At 45.1% G+C, this 20,157-nt stretch overlaps 1 protein-coding gene across 1 annotated transcript; it reads right to left on the bottom strand.

The window, feature by feature from the left end:
* Positions 1-277: 277 nt before the first annotated feature.
* On the bottom strand, positions 278-15,282 carry LOC149480314 (uncharacterized). Its single transcript, XM_089706848.1, has 2 exons — positions 15,230-15,282; positions 278-13,774 (listed from the first exon to the last, which is right to left on the bottom strand). Exons 1-2 carry the CDS (start codon positions 15,269-15,271, stop codon positions 362-364), a joined length of 13,455 nt encoding a protein of 4,484 aa, XP_089562974.1. The 5' UTR covers positions 15,272-15,282; the 3' UTR covers positions 278-361.
* Between the last annotated feature and the right edge of the window lie 4,875 nt (positions 15,283-20,157).

The raw sequence follows: 20,157 nt of genomic DNA on the forward strand, positions 1-20,157 counted from the left end.
AATTTGCTTGGGTGGGTTGTTGCGCGAGGCCCCTGCAAGAGCGAGGCCCCGGGCGATTGCCCTGTTCGCCACCCCCTAAGGCCGCCACTGTCTATACCATTAACAATATAACACAAGTTGTATGCTAGACTAGCTCCTTTGTTAGTTATGTTAGACTTAAAAACCTAATCATGTATTTCAAAGATATTGTCATGACTCATGAGCATCAAAACATAAATTAATGTGTCTAACTATACATATTGTAAAGGTAATACTAGGAATAAAAAGAAAGAAAAAATCTTGATGCAAGTCTCAAATTTATTAAAAATTCATAGATGTATCCATATTAATTAAAACAAGTAAATATTAAAAAATAGGCTGATTAACAGTCTGCGCAAGCTCCCTTTCTGCCGACTCTTATGATGAATTGGCGGCGAGATAATTGACATGCTTGACGTATACGCCCTCTACCGCGGCCGAATGAAGATGCTGAACTAGAAGCAGATGCGGATGCACTTGGCCCTGAACCACCTTCATTGATAACAACTACTTGAGGTCCCTTTTGGTAATAAGGTACATACAGAGGTCCAGACTCATTAAATCCATCAAATGCATCAAGAGATTGGGGAGAGGATGACGAAGATGATGAAGATGAAGATGCACTTCCTGGATTTTCTTCATTGATAATAACAATTTGAGGTTCTTGCTTTACAAATGGTGCAAATGAGTTAACTAAAGGAGAATTGGGAGAAACATTTCCTGCGGATGAAGAAGAAGATGCAGAAGCGCTTGGGCCAGAGCTTCCATTATTGTCAATGACGATTATATCTTCTCCAGCATTTCCAGAGGCACCTGCTGCGGCAGCGGCTGCTGAGCTTGCGCCTTGTCCTTGTTGACCGTTAAGACCGTTCAAGCCGTTTGATCCGTAGAGTCCGGCTCCGTTTAATCCGGCGCCATAAAGTCCACCCAAACCATTTCCTTGTGATCCAGAAGCAGATGCGGCAGATGACCCTGGTCCAGATTCGTTATTGTTCACAATGATGGTGCGTTCTTGATTGCCATAGGGCAAGAATTGACCGTATCCAGGGGCAGAAGCACCAGAAGCAGCAGCGGAGCTAGAGGCTGATGAACCAGAGCCTCCATTATTGTTAATGACGATAACATCTTCTCCTGCATTTCCAGAAGCACCTGCTACGGTAGCGGCTGCTGAGCTTGCACCTTGTCCTTGTTGACCGTTAAGACCGTTCAAGCCGTTGGATCCGTAGAATCCGGCTCCGTTTGATCCGGCACCATTAAGACCACTGAATCCGTTTAATCCTGCGCCATTAAGTCCACCCAAACCATTTCCTTGTGATCCAGCAGCACCTGCTGCGGCAGCGGCTGCTGAGCTTGCGCCTTGTCCTTGTTGACCGTTAAGACCGTTCAAGCCGTTTGATCCGTAGAGTCCGGCTCCGTTTAATCCGGCGCCATAAAGTCCACCCAAACCATTTCCTTGTGATCCAGAAGCAGATGCGGTAGATGACCCTGGTCCAGATTCGTTATTGTTCACAATAATGGTGCGTTCTTGATTGCCATAGGGCAAGAATTGACCGTATCCAGGGGCAGAAGCACCAGAAGCAGCAGCGGAGCTAGAGGCTGATGAACCAGAGCCTCCATTATTGTTAATGACGATAACATCTTCTCCAGCATTTCCAGAGGCACCTGTTGCAGCAGTGGCTGCTGAGCTTGCACCTTGGCCTTGTTGACCGTTAAGACCGTTCAAGCCGTTTGATCCGTAGAGTCCAGCTCCGTTTAATCCGGCGCCATAAAGTCCACCCGATCCATAGCCTTGTGATCCAGAAGCAGATGCAGCACTTGCGGCAGCGGCTGCTGAGCTTGCACCTTGTCCTTGTTGACCGTAAAGACCGTTCAAGCCGTTTGATCCGTAGAATCCGGTGCCATAAAGTCCACCCAAACCATTTCCTTGTGATTCAGAAGCAGATGCAGCGCTTGCGGCGGATGCGCCTGAGCCAGAGCCTCCATTATTGTTAATGACGATAACATCTTCTCCAACATTTCCATAAGAACCTGCTGCGGCAGCGGCTGCTGAGCTTGCACCTTGTCCTTGTTGACCGTTAAGACCGTTCAAGCCGTTTGATCCGTAGAATCCGGCTCCATTTAATCCAGTGCCAGAAAGTCCACCCAATCCATTTCCTTGTGATCCAGAAGTAGATGCAGTGCTTGCGGCAGATGATCCTGATCCTGATTCATTATTATTTACAATGATAGTGGGTTCTTGATTGCCATAGGGCAAGAATTGACCGTATCCAGGAGCGGAAGGACCAGAAGTAGCAGCGGAGCTTGAGGCTGATGAACCAGAGCCTCCGTTATTGTTAATAACGATAACATCTTCTCCAGCATTTCCATAAGAACCTGCTGCGGCAGCGGCTGCTGAGCTTGCGCCTTGTCCTTGTTGACCGTAAAGACCGTTCAAGCCGTTTGATCCGTAGAGTCCGGCTCCGTTTAATCCGGCGCCATAAAGTCCACCCAAACCATTTCCTTGTGATCCAGAAGCAGATGCGGCAGATGACCCTGGTCCAGATTCGTTATTGTTCACAATGATGGTGCGTTCTTGATTGCCATAGGGCAAGAATTGACCGTATCCAGGGACAGAAGCACCAGAAGCAGCAGTGGAGCTAGAGGCTGATGAACCAGAGCCTCCATTATTGTTAATGACGATTACATCTTCTCCTGCATTTCCAGAAGCACCTGCTGCGGCAGCGGCTGCTGAGCTTGCACCTTGTCCTTGTTGACCGTAAAGACCGTTCAAGCCGTTTGATCCGTAGAATCCAGATCCGTTTGATCCGGCACCATTAAGTCCACTGAATCCGTTTAATCCTGCGCCATTAAGTCCACCCAAACCATTTCCTTGTGATCCAGCAGCACCTGCTGCGGCAGCGGCTGCTGAGCTTGCGCCTCGTCCTTGTTGACCGTTAAGACCGTTCAAACCGTTTGATCCGTAGAGTCCAACTCCGTTTAATCCGGCGCCATAAAGTCCACCCGATCCGTAGCCTTGTGATCCAGAAGCAGATGCAGCACTTGCGGCAGCGGCTGCTGAGCTTGCACCTTGTCCTTGTTGACCGTAAAGACCGTTCAACCCGTTTAATCCGTAGAATCCGGCTCCGTTTAATCCAGTGCCAGAAAGTCCACCCAATCCATTTCCTTGTGATCCAGAAGAAGATGCAGCGCTTGCGGCAGAAGATCCTGATCCTGATTCATTATTATTTACAATGATAGTGGGTTCTTGATTGCCATAGGGCAAGAATTGACCGTATCCAGGAGCGGAAGGACCAGAAGTAGCAGCGGAGCTTGAGCCTGATGAACCAGAGCCTCCGTTATTGTTAATGACGATAACATCTTCTCCAGCATTTCCATAAGAACCTGCTGCGGCAGCGGCTGCTGAGCTTGCGCCTTGTCCTTGTTGACCGTAAAGACCGTTCAAGCCGTTTGATCCGTAGAATTCGGGTCCGTTGAATCCAGTGCCAGAAAGTCCACCCAATCCATTTCCTTGTGATCCAGAAGCAGATGCGGTAGATGAACCTGGTCCAGATTCGTTATTGTTCACAATAATGGTGCGTTCTTGATTGCCATAGGGCAAGAATGGACCGTATCCAGGAGCGGAAGGACCAGAAGTAGCAGCGGAGCTTGAGGCTGATGAACCAGAGCCTCCGTTATCGTTATTGTTAATGACGATAACATCTTCTCCAGCATTTCCATAAGAACCTGCTGCGGCAGCGGCTGCTGAGCTTGCGCCTTGTCCTTGTTGACCGTAAAGACCGTTCAAGCCGTTTGATCCATAGAGTCCGGCTCCGTTTAATCCGGCGCCATAAAGTCCACCCGATCCGTAGCCTTGTGATCCAGAAGCAGATGCAGCACTTGCGGCAGCAGCTGCTGAGCTTGCACCTTGTCCTTGTTGACCGTAAACACCGTTCAAGCCGTTTGATCCGTAGAATCCGGCTCCGTTTAATCCAGTGCCAGAAAGTCCACCCAATCCATTTCCTTGTGATCCAGAAGTAGATGCAGCGCTTGCGGCAGATGATCCTGATCCTGATTCATTATTATTTACAATGATAGTGGGTTCTTGATTGCCATAGGGCAAGAATTGACCATATCCAGGAGCGGAAGGACCAGAAGTAGCAGCGGAGCTTGAGGCTGATAAACCAGAGCCTCCGTTATTGTTAATGACGATAACATCTTCTCCAGCATTTCCATAAGAACCTGCTGCGGCAGCGGCTGCTGAGCTTGCACCTTGTCCTTGTTGACCGTTAAGACCGTTCAAGCCGTTTGATCCGTAGAGTCCGGCTCCGTTTAATCCTGCGCCATTAAGTCCACCCAAACCATTTCCTTGTGATCCAGCAGCACCTGCTGCGGCAGCGGCTGCTGAGCTTGCGCCTTGTCCTTGTTGACCGTTAAGACCGTTGAACCCGTTTGATCCGTAGAGTCCGGCTCCGTTTAATCCGGCGCCATTAAGTCCACCCATTCCGTAGCCTTGTGATCCAGAAGCAGATGCAGCGCTTGCGGCAGCGGCTGCTGAGCTTGCACCTTGTCCTTGTTGACCGTTAAGACCGTTCAAGCCGTTTGATCCGTAGAATCTGGCTCCGTTTAATCCAGTACCAGAAAGTCCACCCAATCCATTTCCTTGTGATCCAGAAGTAGATGCAGCGCTTGCGGCAGATGATCCTGATCCTGATTCATTATTATTTACAATGATAGTGGGTTCTTGATTGCCATAGGGCAAGAATTGACCGTATCCAGGGGCAGAAGCACCAGAAGCAGCAGCGGAGCTAGAGGCTGATGTACTAGAGCCTCCATTATTGTTAATGACGATAACATCTTCTCCAGCATTTCCATAAGAACCTGCTGCGGCAGCGGCTGCTGAGCTTGCGCCTTGTCCTTGTTGACCGTAAAGACCGTTCAAGCCGTTTGATCTGTAGAGTCCGGCTCCGTTTAATCCGGCGCCATAAAGTCCTCCCAATCCATTTCCTTGTGATTCAGAAGCAGATGATGCGCTTGCGGCAGATGCGCCTGAGCCAGAGCCTCCATTATTGTTAATGACGATAACATTTTCTCCTGCATTTCCAGAAGCACCTGCTGCGGAAGCGGCTGCTGAGCTTGCACCTTGTCCTTGTTGACCGTTAAGACCGTTCAAGCCGTTTGATCCGTAGAGTCCGGCTCCGTTTAATCCAGTACCAGAAAGTCCACCCAATCCATTTCCTTGTGATCCAGAAGTAGATGCAGCGCTTGCGGCAGATGATCCTGATCCTGATTCATTATTATTTACAATGATAGTGGGTTCTTGATTGCCATAGGGCAAGAATTGACCGTATCCAGGGGCAGAAGCACCAGAAGCAGCAGCGGAGCTAGAGGCTGATGTACTAGAGCCTCCATTATTGTTAATGACGATAACATCTTCTCCAGCATTTCCATAAGAACCTGCTGCGGCAGCGGCTGCTGAGCTTGCGCCTTGTCCTTGTTGACCGTAAAGACCGTTCAAGCCGTTTGATCTGTAGAGTCCGGCTCCGTTTAATCCGGCGCCATAAAGTCCTCCCAATCCATTTCCTTGTGATTCAGAAGCAGATGATGCGCTTGCGGCAGATGCGCCTGAGCCAGAGCCTCCATTATTGTTAATGACGATAACATTTTCTCCTGCATTTCCAGAAGCACCTGCTGCGGAAGCGGCTGCTGAGCTTGCACCTTGTCCTTGTTGACCGTTAAGACCGTTCAAGCCGTTTGATCCGTAGAGTCCGGCTCCGTTTAATCCTGCGCCATTAAGTCCACCCAAACCATTTCCTTGTGATCCAGCAGCACCTGCTGCGGCAGCGGCTGCTGAGCTTGCACCTTGTCCTTGTTGACCGTAAACACCGTTCAAGCCGTTTGATCCGTATAATCCGGCTCCGTTTAATCCAGTGCCAGAAAGTCCACCCAATCCATTTCCTTGTGATCCAGAAGTAGATGCAGCGCTTGCGGCAGATGATCCTGATCCTGATTCATTATTATTTACAATGATAGTGGGTTCTTGATTGCCATAGGGCAAGAATTGACCGTATCCAGGAGCGGAAGGACCAGAAGTAGCAGCGGAGCTTGAGGCTGATGAACCAGAGCCTCCGTTATTGTTAATAACGATAACATCTTCTCCTGCATTTCCAGAAACACCTGCTGCGGAAGCGGCTGCTGAGCTTGCACCTTGTCCTTGTTGACCGTTAAGACCGTTCAAGCCGTTTGATCCGTAGAGTCCGGCTCCGTTTAATCCGGCGCCATAAAGTCCACCCGATCCGTAGCCTTGTGATCCAGAAGCAGATGCAGCACTTGCGGCAGCAGCTGCTGAGCTTGCACCTTGTCCTTGTTGACCGTAAACACCGTTCAAGCCGTTTGATCCGTAGAATCCGGCTCCGTTTAATCCAGTGCCAGAAAGTCCACCCAATCCATTTCCTTGTGATCCAGAAGTAGATACAGCGCTTGCGGCAGATGATCCTGATCCTGATTCATTATTATTTACAATGATAGTGGGTTCTTGATTGCCATAGGGCAAGAATTGACCGTATCCAGGAGCGGAAGGACCAGAAGTAGCAGCGGAGCTTGAGGCTGATGAACCAGAGCCTCCGTTATTGTTAATAACGATAACATCTTCTCCTGCATTTCCAGAAACACCTGCTGTGGCAGCGGCTGCTGAGCTTGCACCTTGTCCTTGTTGACCGTTAAGACCGTTCAAGCCGTTTGATCCGTAGAGTCCGGCTCCGTTTAATCCTGCGCCATTAAGTCCACCCAAACCATTTCCTTGTGATCCAGCAGCACCTGCTGCGGCAGCGGCTGCTGAGCTTGCGCCTTGTCCTTGTTGACCGTTAAGACCGTTGAACCCGTTTGATCCGTAGAGTCCGGCTCCGTTTAATCCGGCGCCATTAAGTCCACCCATTCCGTAGCCTTGTGATCCAGAAGCAGATGCAGCGCTTGCGGCAGCGGCTGCTGAGCTTGCACCTTGTCCTTGTTGACCGTAAACACCGTTCAAGCCGTTTGATCCGTAGAATCCGGCTCCGTTTAATCCAGTGCCAGAAAGTCCACCCAATCCATTTCCTTGTGATCCAGAAGTAGATGCAGCGCTTGCGGCAGATGATCCTGATCCTGATTCATTATTATTTACAATGATAGTGGGTTCTTGATTGCCATAGGGCAAGAATTGACCGTATCCAGGAGCGGAAGGACCAGAAGTAGCAGCGGAGCTTGAGGCTGATGAACCAGAGCCTCCGTTATTGTTAATAACGATAACATCTTCTCCTGCATTTCCAGAAACACCTGCTGTGGCAGCGGCTGCTGAGCTTGCACCTTGTCCTTGTTGACCGTTAAGACCGTTCAAGCCGTTTGATCCGTAGAGTCCAGCTCCGTTTAATCCGGCGCCATAAAGTCCACCCGATCCGTAGCCTTGTGATCCAGAAGCAGATGCAGCACTTGCGGCAGCGGCTGCTGAGCTTGCACCTTGTCCTTGTTGACCGTAAAGACCGTTTAAGCCGTTTGATCCGTAGAATCCGGCTCCGTTGAATCCAGTGCCAGAAAGTCCACCCAAACCATTTCCTTGTGATCCAGAAACACCTGCTGCGGCAGCGGCTGCTGAGCTTGCACCTTGTCCTTGTTGACCGTTAAGACCGTTCAAGCCGTTTGATCCGTAGAGTCCGGCTCCGTTTAATCCTGCGCCATTAAGTCCACCCAAACCATTTCCTTGTGATCCAGCAGCACCTGCTGCGGCAGCGGCTGCTGAGCTTGCGCCTTGTCCTTGTAGACCGTAAAGACCGTTTAAGCCGTTTGATCCGTAGAATCCGGCTCCGTTGAATCCAGTGCCAGAAAGTCCACCCAAACCATTTCCTTGTGATCCAGAAACACCTGCTGCGGCAGCGGCTGCTGAGCTTGCACCTTGTCCTTGTTGACCGTTAAGACCGTTCAAGCCGTTTGATCCGTAGAGTCCGGCTCCGTTTAATCCTGCGCCATTAAGTCCACCCAAACCATTTCCTTGTGATCCAGCAGCACCTGCTGCGGCAGCGGCTGCTGAGCTTGCGCCTTGTCCTTGTTGACCGTTAAGACCGTTGAAGCCGTTTGATCCGTAGAGTCCGGCTCCGTTTAATCCAGTGCCAGAAAGTCCACCCAATCCATTTCCTTGTGATCCAGAAGTAGATGCAGCGCTTGCGGCAGATGATCCTGATCCTGATTCATTATTATTTACAATGATAATGGGTTCTTGATTGCCATAGGGCAAGAATTGACCGTATCCAGGGGCAGAAGCACCAGAAGCAGCAGCGGAGCTAGAGGCTGATGAACTAGAGCCTCCATTATTGTTAATAACGATAACATCTTCTCCTGCATTTCCAGAAGCACCTGCTGCGGCAGCGGCTGTTGAGCTTGCGCCTTGTCCTTGTTGACCGTTGAGACCGTTCAAGCCGTTTGATCCGTAGAATCCTGCGCCATAAAGTCCACTCAAACCATTTCCTTGTGATTCAGAAGCAGATGCAGCGCTTGCGGCAGATGCGCCTGAGCCAGAGCCTCCATTATTATTAATGACGATAACATCTTCTCCAGCATTTCCATAAGAACCTGCTGCGGCAGCGGCTGCTGAGCTTGCGCCTTGTCCTTGTTGACCGTTAAGACCGTTCAAGCCATTTGATCCGTAGAATCCGGCTCCGTTTAATCCAGTGCCAGAAAGTCCACCCAATCCATTTCCTTGTGATCCAGAAGTAGATGCAGCGCTTGCGGCAGATGATCCTGATCCTGATTCATTATTATTTACAATGATAGTGGGTTCTTGATTGCCATAGGGCAAGAATTGACCGTATTCAGGAGCGGAAGGACCAGAAGCAGCAGCGGAGCTTGAGGCTGATGAACCAGAGCCTCCGTTATTGTTAATGACGATAAAATCATCTCCTGTATTTCCAGAAGCACTTGCTGCAGCAGCGGCAGCTGAGCTTGCACCTTGTCCTTGTTGACCGTAAAGACCGTTAAAGCCGTTTGATCCGTAGAATCCGGCTCCGTTGAATCCAGTGCCAGAAAGTCCACCCAAACCATTTCCTTGTGATCCAGCAGCACCTGCTGCGGCAGCGGCTGCTGAGCTTGCGCCTTGTCCTTGTTGACCGTTAAGACCGTTCAAGCCGTTTGATCCGTAGAGTCCGGCTCCGTTTAATCCGGCGCCATTAAGTCCACCCATTCCGTAGCCTTGTGATCCAGAAGCAGATGCAGCGCTTGCGGCAGCAGCTGCTGAGCTTGCACCTTGTCCTTGTTGACTGTTAAGACCGTTCAAGCCGTTTGATCCGTAGAATCCGGCTCCGTTTAATCCAGTGTCAGAAAGTCCACCCAATCCATTTCCTTGTGATCCAGAAGTAGATGCAGCGCTTGCGGCAGATGATCCTGATCCTGATTCATTATTATTTACAATGATAGTGGGTTCTTGATTGCCATAGGGCAAGAATTGACCGTATTCAGGAGCGGAAGGACCAGAAGCAGCAGCGGAGCTTGAGGCTGATGAACCAGAGCCTCCGTTATTGTTAATGACGATAAAATCATCTCCTGTATTTCCAGAAGCACTTGCTGCAGCAGCGGCAGCTGAGCTTGCACCTTGTCCTTGTTGACCGTAAAGACCGTTAAAGCCGTTTGATCCGTAGAATCCGGCTCCGTTGAATCCAGTGCCAGAAAGTCCACCCAGACCATTTCCTTGTGATCCAGCAGCACCTGCTGCGGCAGCGGCTGCTGAGCTTGCGCCTTGTCCTTGTTGACCGTTAAGACCGTTTAAGCCATTTGATCCGTAGAATCCGGCTCCGTTTAATCCAGTGCCAGAAAGTCCACCCAATCCATTTCCTTGTGATCCAGAAGTAGATGCAGCGCTTGCGGCAGATGATCCTGATCCTGATTCATTATTATTTACAATGATAGTGGGTTCTTGATTGCCATAGGGCAAGAATTGACCGTATTCAGGAGCGGAAGGACCAGAAGCAGCAGCGGAGCTTGAGGCTGATGAACCAGAGCCTCCGTTATTGTTAATGACGATAAAATCATCTCCTGTATTTCCAGAAGCACTTGCTGCAGCAGCGGCAGCTGAGCTTGCACCTTGTCCTTGTTGACCGTAAAGACCGTTAAAGCCGTTTGATCCGTAGAATCCGGCTCCGTTGAATCCAGTGCCAGAAAGTCCACCCAAACCATTTCCTTGTGATCCAGCAGCACCTGCTGCGGCAGCGGCTGCTGAGCTTGCGCCTTGTCCTTGTTGACCGTTAAGACCGTTCAAGCCGTTTGATCCGTAGAGTCCGGCTCCGTTTAATCCGGCGCCATTAAGTCCACCCATTCCGTAGCCTTGTGATCCAGAAGCAGATGCAGCGCTTGCGGCAGCGGCTGCTGAGCTTGCACCTTGTCCTTGTTGACCGTTAAGACCGTTCAAGCCGTTTGATCCGTAGAATCCGGCTCCGTTTAATCCAGTGTCAGAAAGTCCACCCAATCCATTTCCTTGTGATCCAGAAGTAGATGCAGCGCTTGCGGCAGATGATCCTGATCCTGATTCATTATTATTTACAATGATAGTGGGTTCTTGATTGCCATAGGGCAAGAATTGACCGTATTCAGGAGCGGAAAGACCAGAAGCAGCAGCGGAGCTTGAGGCTGATGAACCAGAGCCTCCGTTATTGTTAATGACGATAAAATCATCTCTTGCATTTCCAGAAGCACTTGCTGCAGCAGCGGCAGCTGAGCTTGCACCTTGTCCTTGTTGACCGTTAAGACTGTTTAAGCCGTTTGATCCGTAGAATCCGGTGCCATAAAGTCCACCCAATCCGTTTAATCCTGCGCCATAAAGTCCACCCAAACCATTTCCTTGTGATCCATAAGTAGATGCAGCGCTTGCGGCAGATGCGCCTGAGCCAGAGCCTCCATTATTGTTAATGATGATAACATCTTCTCCAGCATTTCCAGAAAAACCTGCTGCGGCAGCGGCTGCTGAGCTTGCGCCTTGTCCTTGTTGGCTGATAAGGCCGTTCAAACCGTTTCCTGCAGCACCTGAACCAGCTGATGATGCGGAAGCAGCAGCAGCAGATCCTGATCCAGATTCGTTATTGTTCACAATGATAGTGGGTTCTTGATTGCCATAGGGCAAGAATTGACCGTATCCAGGAGCAGAAGCAGCAGCGGAGCTCGAGGCTGATGAACCAGAGTTTCCGTTGTTGTTGATAATAATGTTTTCTCCTCCTGCAGAACCGAGGCCAGAAGATCCCAATCCATAGGCACCACCATAGAGACCAGTAGCTCCTGAGGCGGCAGCTGCAGCGGCTGCTGAGCTTGCACCTTGTCCTTGTTGACCGTTAAGACCGTTCAAGCCGTTTGATCCGTAGTATCCGGCTGCGTTTGAACCGGTGCCATATAGTCCACCCAATCCTTTTAATCCTGCGCCATAAAGGCTACCCAAACCATTTCCTTGTGATCCAGAAGCAGATGCAGCGCTTGCGGTAGATGCGCCTGAGCCAGAGCCTCCATTATTGTTAATGACGATTACATCTTCTCCAGCATTTCCAGAAGAACCTGCAGCGGCAGCGGCTGCTGAGCTTACACCTTGTCCTTGTTGACCGTTAAGACCATTCAAGCCGTTTGATCCGTAGAATCCGGCTCCGTTTGATCCGGCACCATAAAGTCCACCCAATCCGTTTCCTTGTGATCTAGAAGCAGATGCAGCGCTTGCGGCAGATGAGCTTGAGCCAGCATTATTGTTAATGATGATGACGTCTTCTCCTGCATTTCCAGAAGAACCTGCTGCGGCAGCGGCTGCTGAGCTTGCGCCTTGTCCTTGTTGGCTGATAAGGCTGTTCAAACCGTTTCCTGCAGCACCCGAACCAGCTGATGATGCGGAAGCAGCAGCAGCAGATCCTGATCCAGATTCGTTATTGTTCACAATGATAGTGGGTTCTTGATTGCCATAGGGCAAGAATTGACCGTATCCAGGAGCAGAAGCAGCAGCGGAGCTCGAGGCTGATGAACCAGAGTTTCCGTTGTTGTTGATAATAATGTTTTCTCCTCCTGCAGAACCGAGGCCAGAAGATCCCAATCCATAGGCACCACCATAGAGACCAGGAGCTCCTGAGGCGGCAGCTGCAGCGGCTGCTGAGCTTGCACCTTGTCCTTGTTGAGTGTTAAGACCGTTCAAGCCGTTTGATCCGTAGTATCCGGCTGCGTTTGAACCGGTGCCATATAGTCCACCCAATCCGTTTAATCCTGCGCCATAAAGTCCACCCAAACCATATCCTTGTGATCCAGAAGCAGATGCAGCGCTTGCGGTAGATGCGCCTGAGCCAGAGCCTCCATTATTGTTAATGACGATTACATCTTCTTTAGCATTTCCAGAAGAACCTGCAGCGGCAGCGGCTGCTGAGCTCGCACCTTGTCCTTGTTGACCGTTAAGACCGTTCAAGCCGTTTGATCCGTAGAATCCGGCTCCGTTTGATCCGGCACCATAAAGTCCACCCAATCCGTTTCCTTGTGATCTAGAAGCAGATGCAGCACTTGCGGCAGATGAGCCTGAGCCAGCATTATTGTTAATGATGATGACGTCTTCTCCTGCATTTCCAGAAGAACCTGCTGCGGCAGCGGCTGCTGAGCTTGCGCCTTGTCCTTGTTGGCTGATAAGGCCGTTCAAACCGTTTCCTGCAGCACCCGAACCAGCTGATGATGCGGAAGCAGCAGCAGCAGATCCTGATCCAGATTCGTTATTGTTCACAATGATAGTGGGTTCTTGATTGCCATAGGGCAAGAATTGACCGTATCCAGGAGCAGAAGCAGCAGCCGAGCTCGAGGCTGATGAACCAGAGTTTCCGTTGTTGTTGATAATAATGTTTTCTTCTCCTGCAGAACCGAGGCCAGAAGATCCTAATCCATAGGCACCACCATAGAGACCAGAAGCTCCTGAGGCGGCAGCTGCAGCGGCTGCTGAGCTTGCACCTTGTCCTTGTTGACCGTTAAGACCGTTTAAGCCGTTTGATCCATAGAATCCGGCTCCGTTGGATCCGGCGCCATTAAGTCCACCCAATCTGTTTCCCTGTGATCCAGAAGCAGATGCAGCGCCTGAGGCAGATACGCCTGAGCCAGAGCCTCTATTGTTGTTAAGAATCATAGTAGGTTCTTGATTGCCATATGGCAAGAATTTACCCAATGGGCCTGCTGCTGCCTGTCCACTCAATGAGTTGTATGGCCCTTCGTTTCCAGATCCAGCAGTAGAGCTAGCGGCAGAAGCGCTTGATCCTGAACCAGCGCCTCCGTTGTTGTTAATGACGATGTTTCCTCTTGCATTTCCGAGACCAGAAGCACTTGCGGGGGTTACGGCAGCAGCTGCTGAGTTTGCACCGGGTCTTTGTTGAACATTAAGACCGTTCAAACCGTTTGCTCTATACAAACCGGCATCCAATCCGTTTCCTGCTGGTACTGAACTGGCTGATGATGAAGCAGCAGAAGTTTCAGCTTCAGCAGATGATCCTGTTTGACCTTTCTTTTTAATAAGAACATCTTCTTCCCATATAGTTTCGTGTCCGGATGCGTCTGTTTTAATGACGAGAGTTCTAACCTTTACGTCATCTCCAGTCACATCTTTATCTATATCTCCAAATGCTTCGTACTCTTTTGTCGTTGTCGATCTCTCGATCACGTTTCCGGTTTGGTCGTATTCAAATTCATCAGTTTCATTAAATTTCTTTGTCTCTAGTCTGCCTGATTTGATTTCATTTGACAATGCATCGTCAATTGCATCTGCAGTAACATACTGAAAATGAAAATAATTTATTATTTACATATTGTTTTCATTCAACGGAAACAGTTAAAACCTGTTAAAACTTTACTTAATAACTTTTGCCTAGTATAAGAATCTAATATATATTATATACTAGCGGTCCGCCCCGGCTTCGCCCGTGGTACATGTTTACGTTTTCTCTACATAACAACCATCGTCGTACTTCCAGGAATATAATAAAAAAAGAATTATCGAAATCGGTTCAGCCGTTCTCGAGTTATGCGCTTACCAACACATTTTGCGATTCATTTTTATATATAAGAAGATTATATTTATATTTATATATTACTAGCGGTCCGCCCCGGCTTCGCCCGTGGTACATATTTACGTTTTCTCTACATAAGAACCATCCTCGTACTTCAAGGAATATAATAAAAAAAGAATTATCGAAATCGGTTCAGCCGTTCTCGAGTTATGCGCTTACCAACACATTTTACGATTCATTTTTATATTATACTAGTGGTCCGCCCCGGCTTCGCCCGTGGTACATGTTTACGTTTTCTCTTCATAAGAACCATCCTCGTACTTCAAGGAATATAATAAAAAAAGAATTATCGAAATCGGTTCAGCCGTTCTCGAGTTATGCGCTTACCAACACATTTTGCGATTCATTTTTATATATAAGACTAGCGGTCCGCCCCGGCTTCGCCCGTGGAACATATTTACGTTTTCTCTACATAAAAACCATCCTCGTACTTCAAGGAATATAATAAAAAAAGAATTATCGAAATCGGTTCAGCCGTTCACGAGTTATGCGCTTACCAACACATTTTGCGATTCATTTTTATATATAAGAAGATAGATAAAGGCGAAAGTTTGTAAGGATGTATGGATGTATGGATGTTTGGTACTCTTTCACGTAAAAACTACTGAACCGATTACAATGAAATTTAGCACACATATAGAGGGTAACTTGGATTAACACATAGGATAGTTTTTATCCCGGAAATCCCACGGGAACGGGAACTATGCGGGTTTTCCTTTGCAAACGCGGGCGGAAATCTAGTACTACAATATTTATCTTTGTTTTTTTAACACTTTTATGCATTTAATAGGTACATGCGGAGATAAATTAATCGAACCCAATCGTTCTAATGTTCCGTCCAATTACAAATTTTGTTATTATTATCTACAGCAGCAACAGTAACATCGCGTTTGAAAATTTCAACTAACTATGACGGTTTTGAGTCTGGTGAGATGGCCGGAAAGACAAACGGAGCACGGACAGCAAAGTTTTAGTAATAGGGTTTCAAAATTCAATACATTTTCAAACATTTAACAAAATTCTTGTGGTACTTTGGAACTTCATACTTAGTTCCATTTTTATAATCCACCAATAAACATTTTCAAGTGTATTTAAATATTTGGGTAGCTACAACCCAAAATTAAAAGAAATTATATTTACCTATTAATAAAAATGTTGCTTACCTGCAGTGCGCAGCACAGGATCACGAAGAATGCGACTCTCATTTTTTGAGAGTTGTCGCTGAACTGATGCCTTCACTCTGATTGAGGACCCCTTTTATACTTAAATTGTTTACAAGATTCAACTATAAGTTTACGTCAATTTAATTTTCAAAGCACTTAAATAAATATTGATCATTGTAGAATAATATCATTTTAATAAAAGAAAACAAATGAGCCTTGCAATTTTGAACAATACGTCTCAATTAGAGCTTGATTATTATTATTTCGCACGAATTTGTATTTTTTTTTTTATGTTTTAAGTATGGATTTTTGACAGTAAATCCTGATGATAAATGTAGATAAAGTATACAAGAGAACATTGATTAATATATCTCATATTTTTTTTATTATTCTGATAAATTCTGTATACTACTTAATTACTTATACTGTTATTACTGTTAATAGTAGAGCATAAGACCTTGTTGTATAATACTGTTATGGTGACATGCGTCTCAGCTTTTAATAAATGTTCGGCAAACTTCAATTTAAATTGATTATTTTCACTTTTATATTTTGTTATTATTGTTCCAATCATTTTACACTTATTTGAATACACTAGCTGCGCTTCGCGGCTCCGCTCCTGTTGGTCTAGGCCCGCTAGGGTAATGATATATCATCATCACTACATAGTATAAAACAAAGTCGCTTTCTCTGTCCCTATTTCCCTATGTCCCTTTGTATGCTTAAATCTTTGAAACTACGCAACGGATTTTGATGCGGTTTTTTTTAATAGATAGAGTGATTCAAGAGGAAGGTTTATATGTATAATTACATCCATCAAATAGTGGAGAAGTACTGTTATTTTTGAGGTTTCTAATGTGATGTCGTAAAAAATTACATTTTTTCCGCTTACATTGCAAACGCAGGCTGAACCCTACGGGCTACGAGTTTTATCAAAATAATGTACTAAGTATTATACACATTGAAAAGGTCTACAGAAAAGTCCGCGGTGGTCTATCTCTTATGGATAACCCACAATAACATTTTTTTGTCATTTACTTTTTACGACAAATAATGGCTAATTTTCGAAGCGATTTTAACCAATACAGCATTAATCCTTAACCAATTAAATACATTGAATTTAATATAGATACATTGTTCATTTAAAATAGATCTATATGGCCCTTTACACCGTATGAATTAAGTGAATATTTTCGAAGATATTACAGATTTAAAAATTGCGGGACGTAGCGTTTGCGGCGGCACCGGCCGGCCGCCCGGCTATACAGGGTGTAATCGTTAAGTGTGCACAGGCGATTATTCCGTAACTATTGCAGATATCAAAAAACTTTAAACTGATATCGAAAGTACTTAACCTAATGAGTAAAATGGCCATAATAAATTTTTGAAAATAAAACGAGAAATATCCAAAAATGTTACATTAAACGCTCCCATACATTTTATTTCCCATACATTTTGTATTCATAGCAGATTATCGAAGTGACGTCCTCATTGTGCAGTACAATGAGGAGCTCTATTTGCAGTTTCGAAATGAACTTCCCTTCAAATTTGCGAAGTAATTTAAGCAGAAAACCAAAAAAGAAAGAAAAAGCTAAAATCTTTCATATTAAATGTACTAGGTTGATCCAAAAGTAATGATAATTGGGTATTTCCTGTGTACATAAAAATATAAAATAACTGTTTTTTGCTTGCTCATGTACTCACTAACTTATCACAAAAAAATCATATCAATAGGCCACGTTTCCAAGTATTTACATTAATTTGAATGTGAACCGTGCGTGCTAGAATTTTTGCCGACAAAAAGAAGAAACAACAATTCGACATTTAGAGGGTGAATTTCTAAATTCTTAATGAGATCAGGATAATTTTTTGGCACGATTTGTGACCATAGACGTTACCCGGGTTCACCATGTTTATGCTGAAACCAAGAAACAATTAATGGCCTGGATGCGAGCTTCCAAAGTGACGATGAAGAAATTCAAAGTGAAAATTAGTGGGATAGATTAAAGCGGCAGTTTTTTGGGGCGCCGAAGGAATAATTTTGGTGGAATATTTTAAGAAGGTACCTAGTCACTATGTTAGGCTCTTACTGCACAGACCATATTAAAAGATTGCGGTAGGTTAGTAAGGAAAAGAGACATGGCAAACTGCGGGCTTGAATGTTGTTTCACCAAGACCACGCACCAGATCACAAAGCGTCAGTTGCAATGGCTGCCATTCAAAAATCGGCATTCCAAATGCTTGAACACCCACCCTGTTTGTTAGATCTAGCTCCTAGTTATTTCTATCTCTTTCCTCGGCACAAAAAACACCGTCTTAGCAAAAAATTTTAAGACGATAGCGAAGAGATGGCCGCGTTGAGGGGTTTTTACGGATGAAGTCAAAGTTTTTTTTTCTAAGTTTTGGAAAAAAAATATCGAAGTAGGCCTATTATAGGCTTATTATCTAGTTAGAAGACTATCTAGCGAAATATTTTAACTGTAATGACCTGGTTTAATATTGATTATAATTACTTTTGGATCAACTCATGTACATGGGATAGTCATATCTCATACTAAATGTATGGGAGGGTTTCAAGTGAATTTTTTAGATATTTCTCGTTTTATTTTTAAAAATTTATTATGGCCATTTTACTCATTGGGTTAAGTACTTTCAATATCAGTTTAAAGTTTTTTGATATCTGTAATAGTTACGGAATAATCGCCTGTGCACACTTAACGATTACACCCTGTATATACCTATTTTCTACCCGTGCGAAGCCGAAGCGGGCCGGTATGTTTTTATACAGGGTGTCCCAAAAAGTAGTGATATACTGAAGCTGGGAGGTAGAGGACTTAGAGGGCTATCCGAATCACCCCCATGTGTGTTATGCGATTTTTCGTATTTTCGGAGTTATTACATTTTTTTCAATTTTTCATCTATCGCCGAGTACGATGAGATTTTTATTTATGGTGACGTGAATTATTGCGCTAGATGCTTGTTTTTTTTTGTGTGCTAAGCTGAAAGATAGGCCAATTCAGTATGGTAACATTTACTATCGTTAGATCTTCGAATGGAATAAAAAAAAGAATTAAATGCTATGAAAGATAAAATTACCCAGTATGTTCATAACTTCAAGGGCCCATAAAAAAATAAAATCACATAAAAAAGGTTTTCCATTTGGCTTTTAAAAACTTGCTCTATCGATCAGGTAGCTACCCTAAAAATTTCATTTTATTATTCTGAAGGCTTCAATCGAAAAATTGAAATCTAAATGTGGTAAGTGCAAAATTTTTATTAACATGATGATAATTAAAACCAATAAATAGGTGTTTAAAAATGATTTTTTTTTAAATAGCCCCGCTGTTGCTCAATGCAAGTGCGACATCACCGTAAAAAGTTGTCTTTTTAATGTCTGAATGCTCTTTTATCATTTTTAATGGTTTCTTCTGCTACTATGAATTTCCGGGTTATTTCGTCCAAATTGTGGCAGTCTCTCGTCTTTGTAGTATCCCCACGGAAAAAATTCAATAGGGTTTATGTCCGGAGACCGTGGAGGCCAGGCTAAAGGGCAAAAATACTCTGAAAGATGGATTGGTCGTTGCAGCCTGCGCATGCGCCGGTGACGCCTGCTTTAAAGCCTGGCCTCCACGGTCCCTCGAATAAACCCCATTGATTTTTTTTCAATGGGGATACTAAAAAGACCTCGGCTACTTGAGAGAATGCCCCAATTTGGACAAAATAACCCGGAAATTCATAGTAGCAGAAGAAACCATTAAAAATGATAAAAAAGCATTCAGACATTTAAAAGACAACTTTTTACGATGATGTCGCACTTGCACTGAGCAACAGCGGGGCTATTTAAAAAAATTCTGGTAATTAAACACCTATTTATTGGTTTTAATGATCATCATGTTAATAAAAATTTTGCACTTACCACATTTAGATTTCAATTTTTCGATTGAAGCCTTCAGAATAATAAAATGAAATTTTTATGGTGGCTACCTGATCGATAGAGCAAGTTTTTAAAAGCCAAATGGAAAACCTTTTTTATGTGATTTTATTTTTTTATGGGCCCTTGAAGTTATGAACATACTGGGTAATTTTATCTTTCTTGGCATTTAATTCTTTTTTTTATTCCATTCGAAGATCTAACGATAGTAAATGTTACCATACTGAATTGGCCTATCTTTCAGCTTAGCACACAAAAAAAAACAAGCATCTAGCGCAATAATTCACGTCACCATAAATAAAAATCTCATCGTACTCGGCGATAGATGAAAAATTGAAAAAAATGTAATAACTCCGAAAATACGAAAAATCGCATAACACACATGGGGGTGATTCGGATAGCCCTCTTGGTCCTCTACCTCCCAGCTTCCGTTCATCACTACTTTTTGGGACACCCTGTATATGTACAACGTTCACAGTTTTTCTGTAGTGTATTTAGTATCAGCATTGCACCCGTGTGAAGCCGGGGCAGGTCGCTAGTTATATATCAAAGAAGAAGGCTACTGCCTTCCTCGATAAATGGGCTATCTAACACCGAAAGAACTTTGCAAATCGGACAAGTTATAGTTCCTGAGATTAGCGCGTTCAAATAAACAAACAAACAAACTCTTCAGCTTTATAATATTTAGTATAGATTTTACATGAAACTACAGTCTACAGTACCTATCTAACGTGACCACACAAGCGATTTTTTTTGTTCTTAGATAATGTGGTAACTACCTACTTAGGACCGATTTTTCAATGCTTAATGGATAAAACTTACTCGTTGAATAATGTATAAAACTACCATTTTAAAAAACGTATTCTAATCATTGAGATATACATATTATATTGGAGACGACACCGCCTACATCACTTATGTTCCGCTCAACATACGCCACATGACGTATGTTGAGCGGTTTTTTTTAATGGTTTTAAAGTGAAACGCATCAAATATG

The sequence above is a fragment of the Colias philodice genome, chromosome 18 (assembly GCF_061535455.1).
Source record: "Colias philodice isolate Cphi_HAF_F1 chromosome 18, ilColPhil1 Martin Lab GWU primary, whole genome shotgun sequence".
Classification (NCBI taxonomy): domain Eukaryota; kingdom Metazoa; phylum Arthropoda; class Insecta; order Lepidoptera; family Pieridae; genus Colias; species Colias philodice.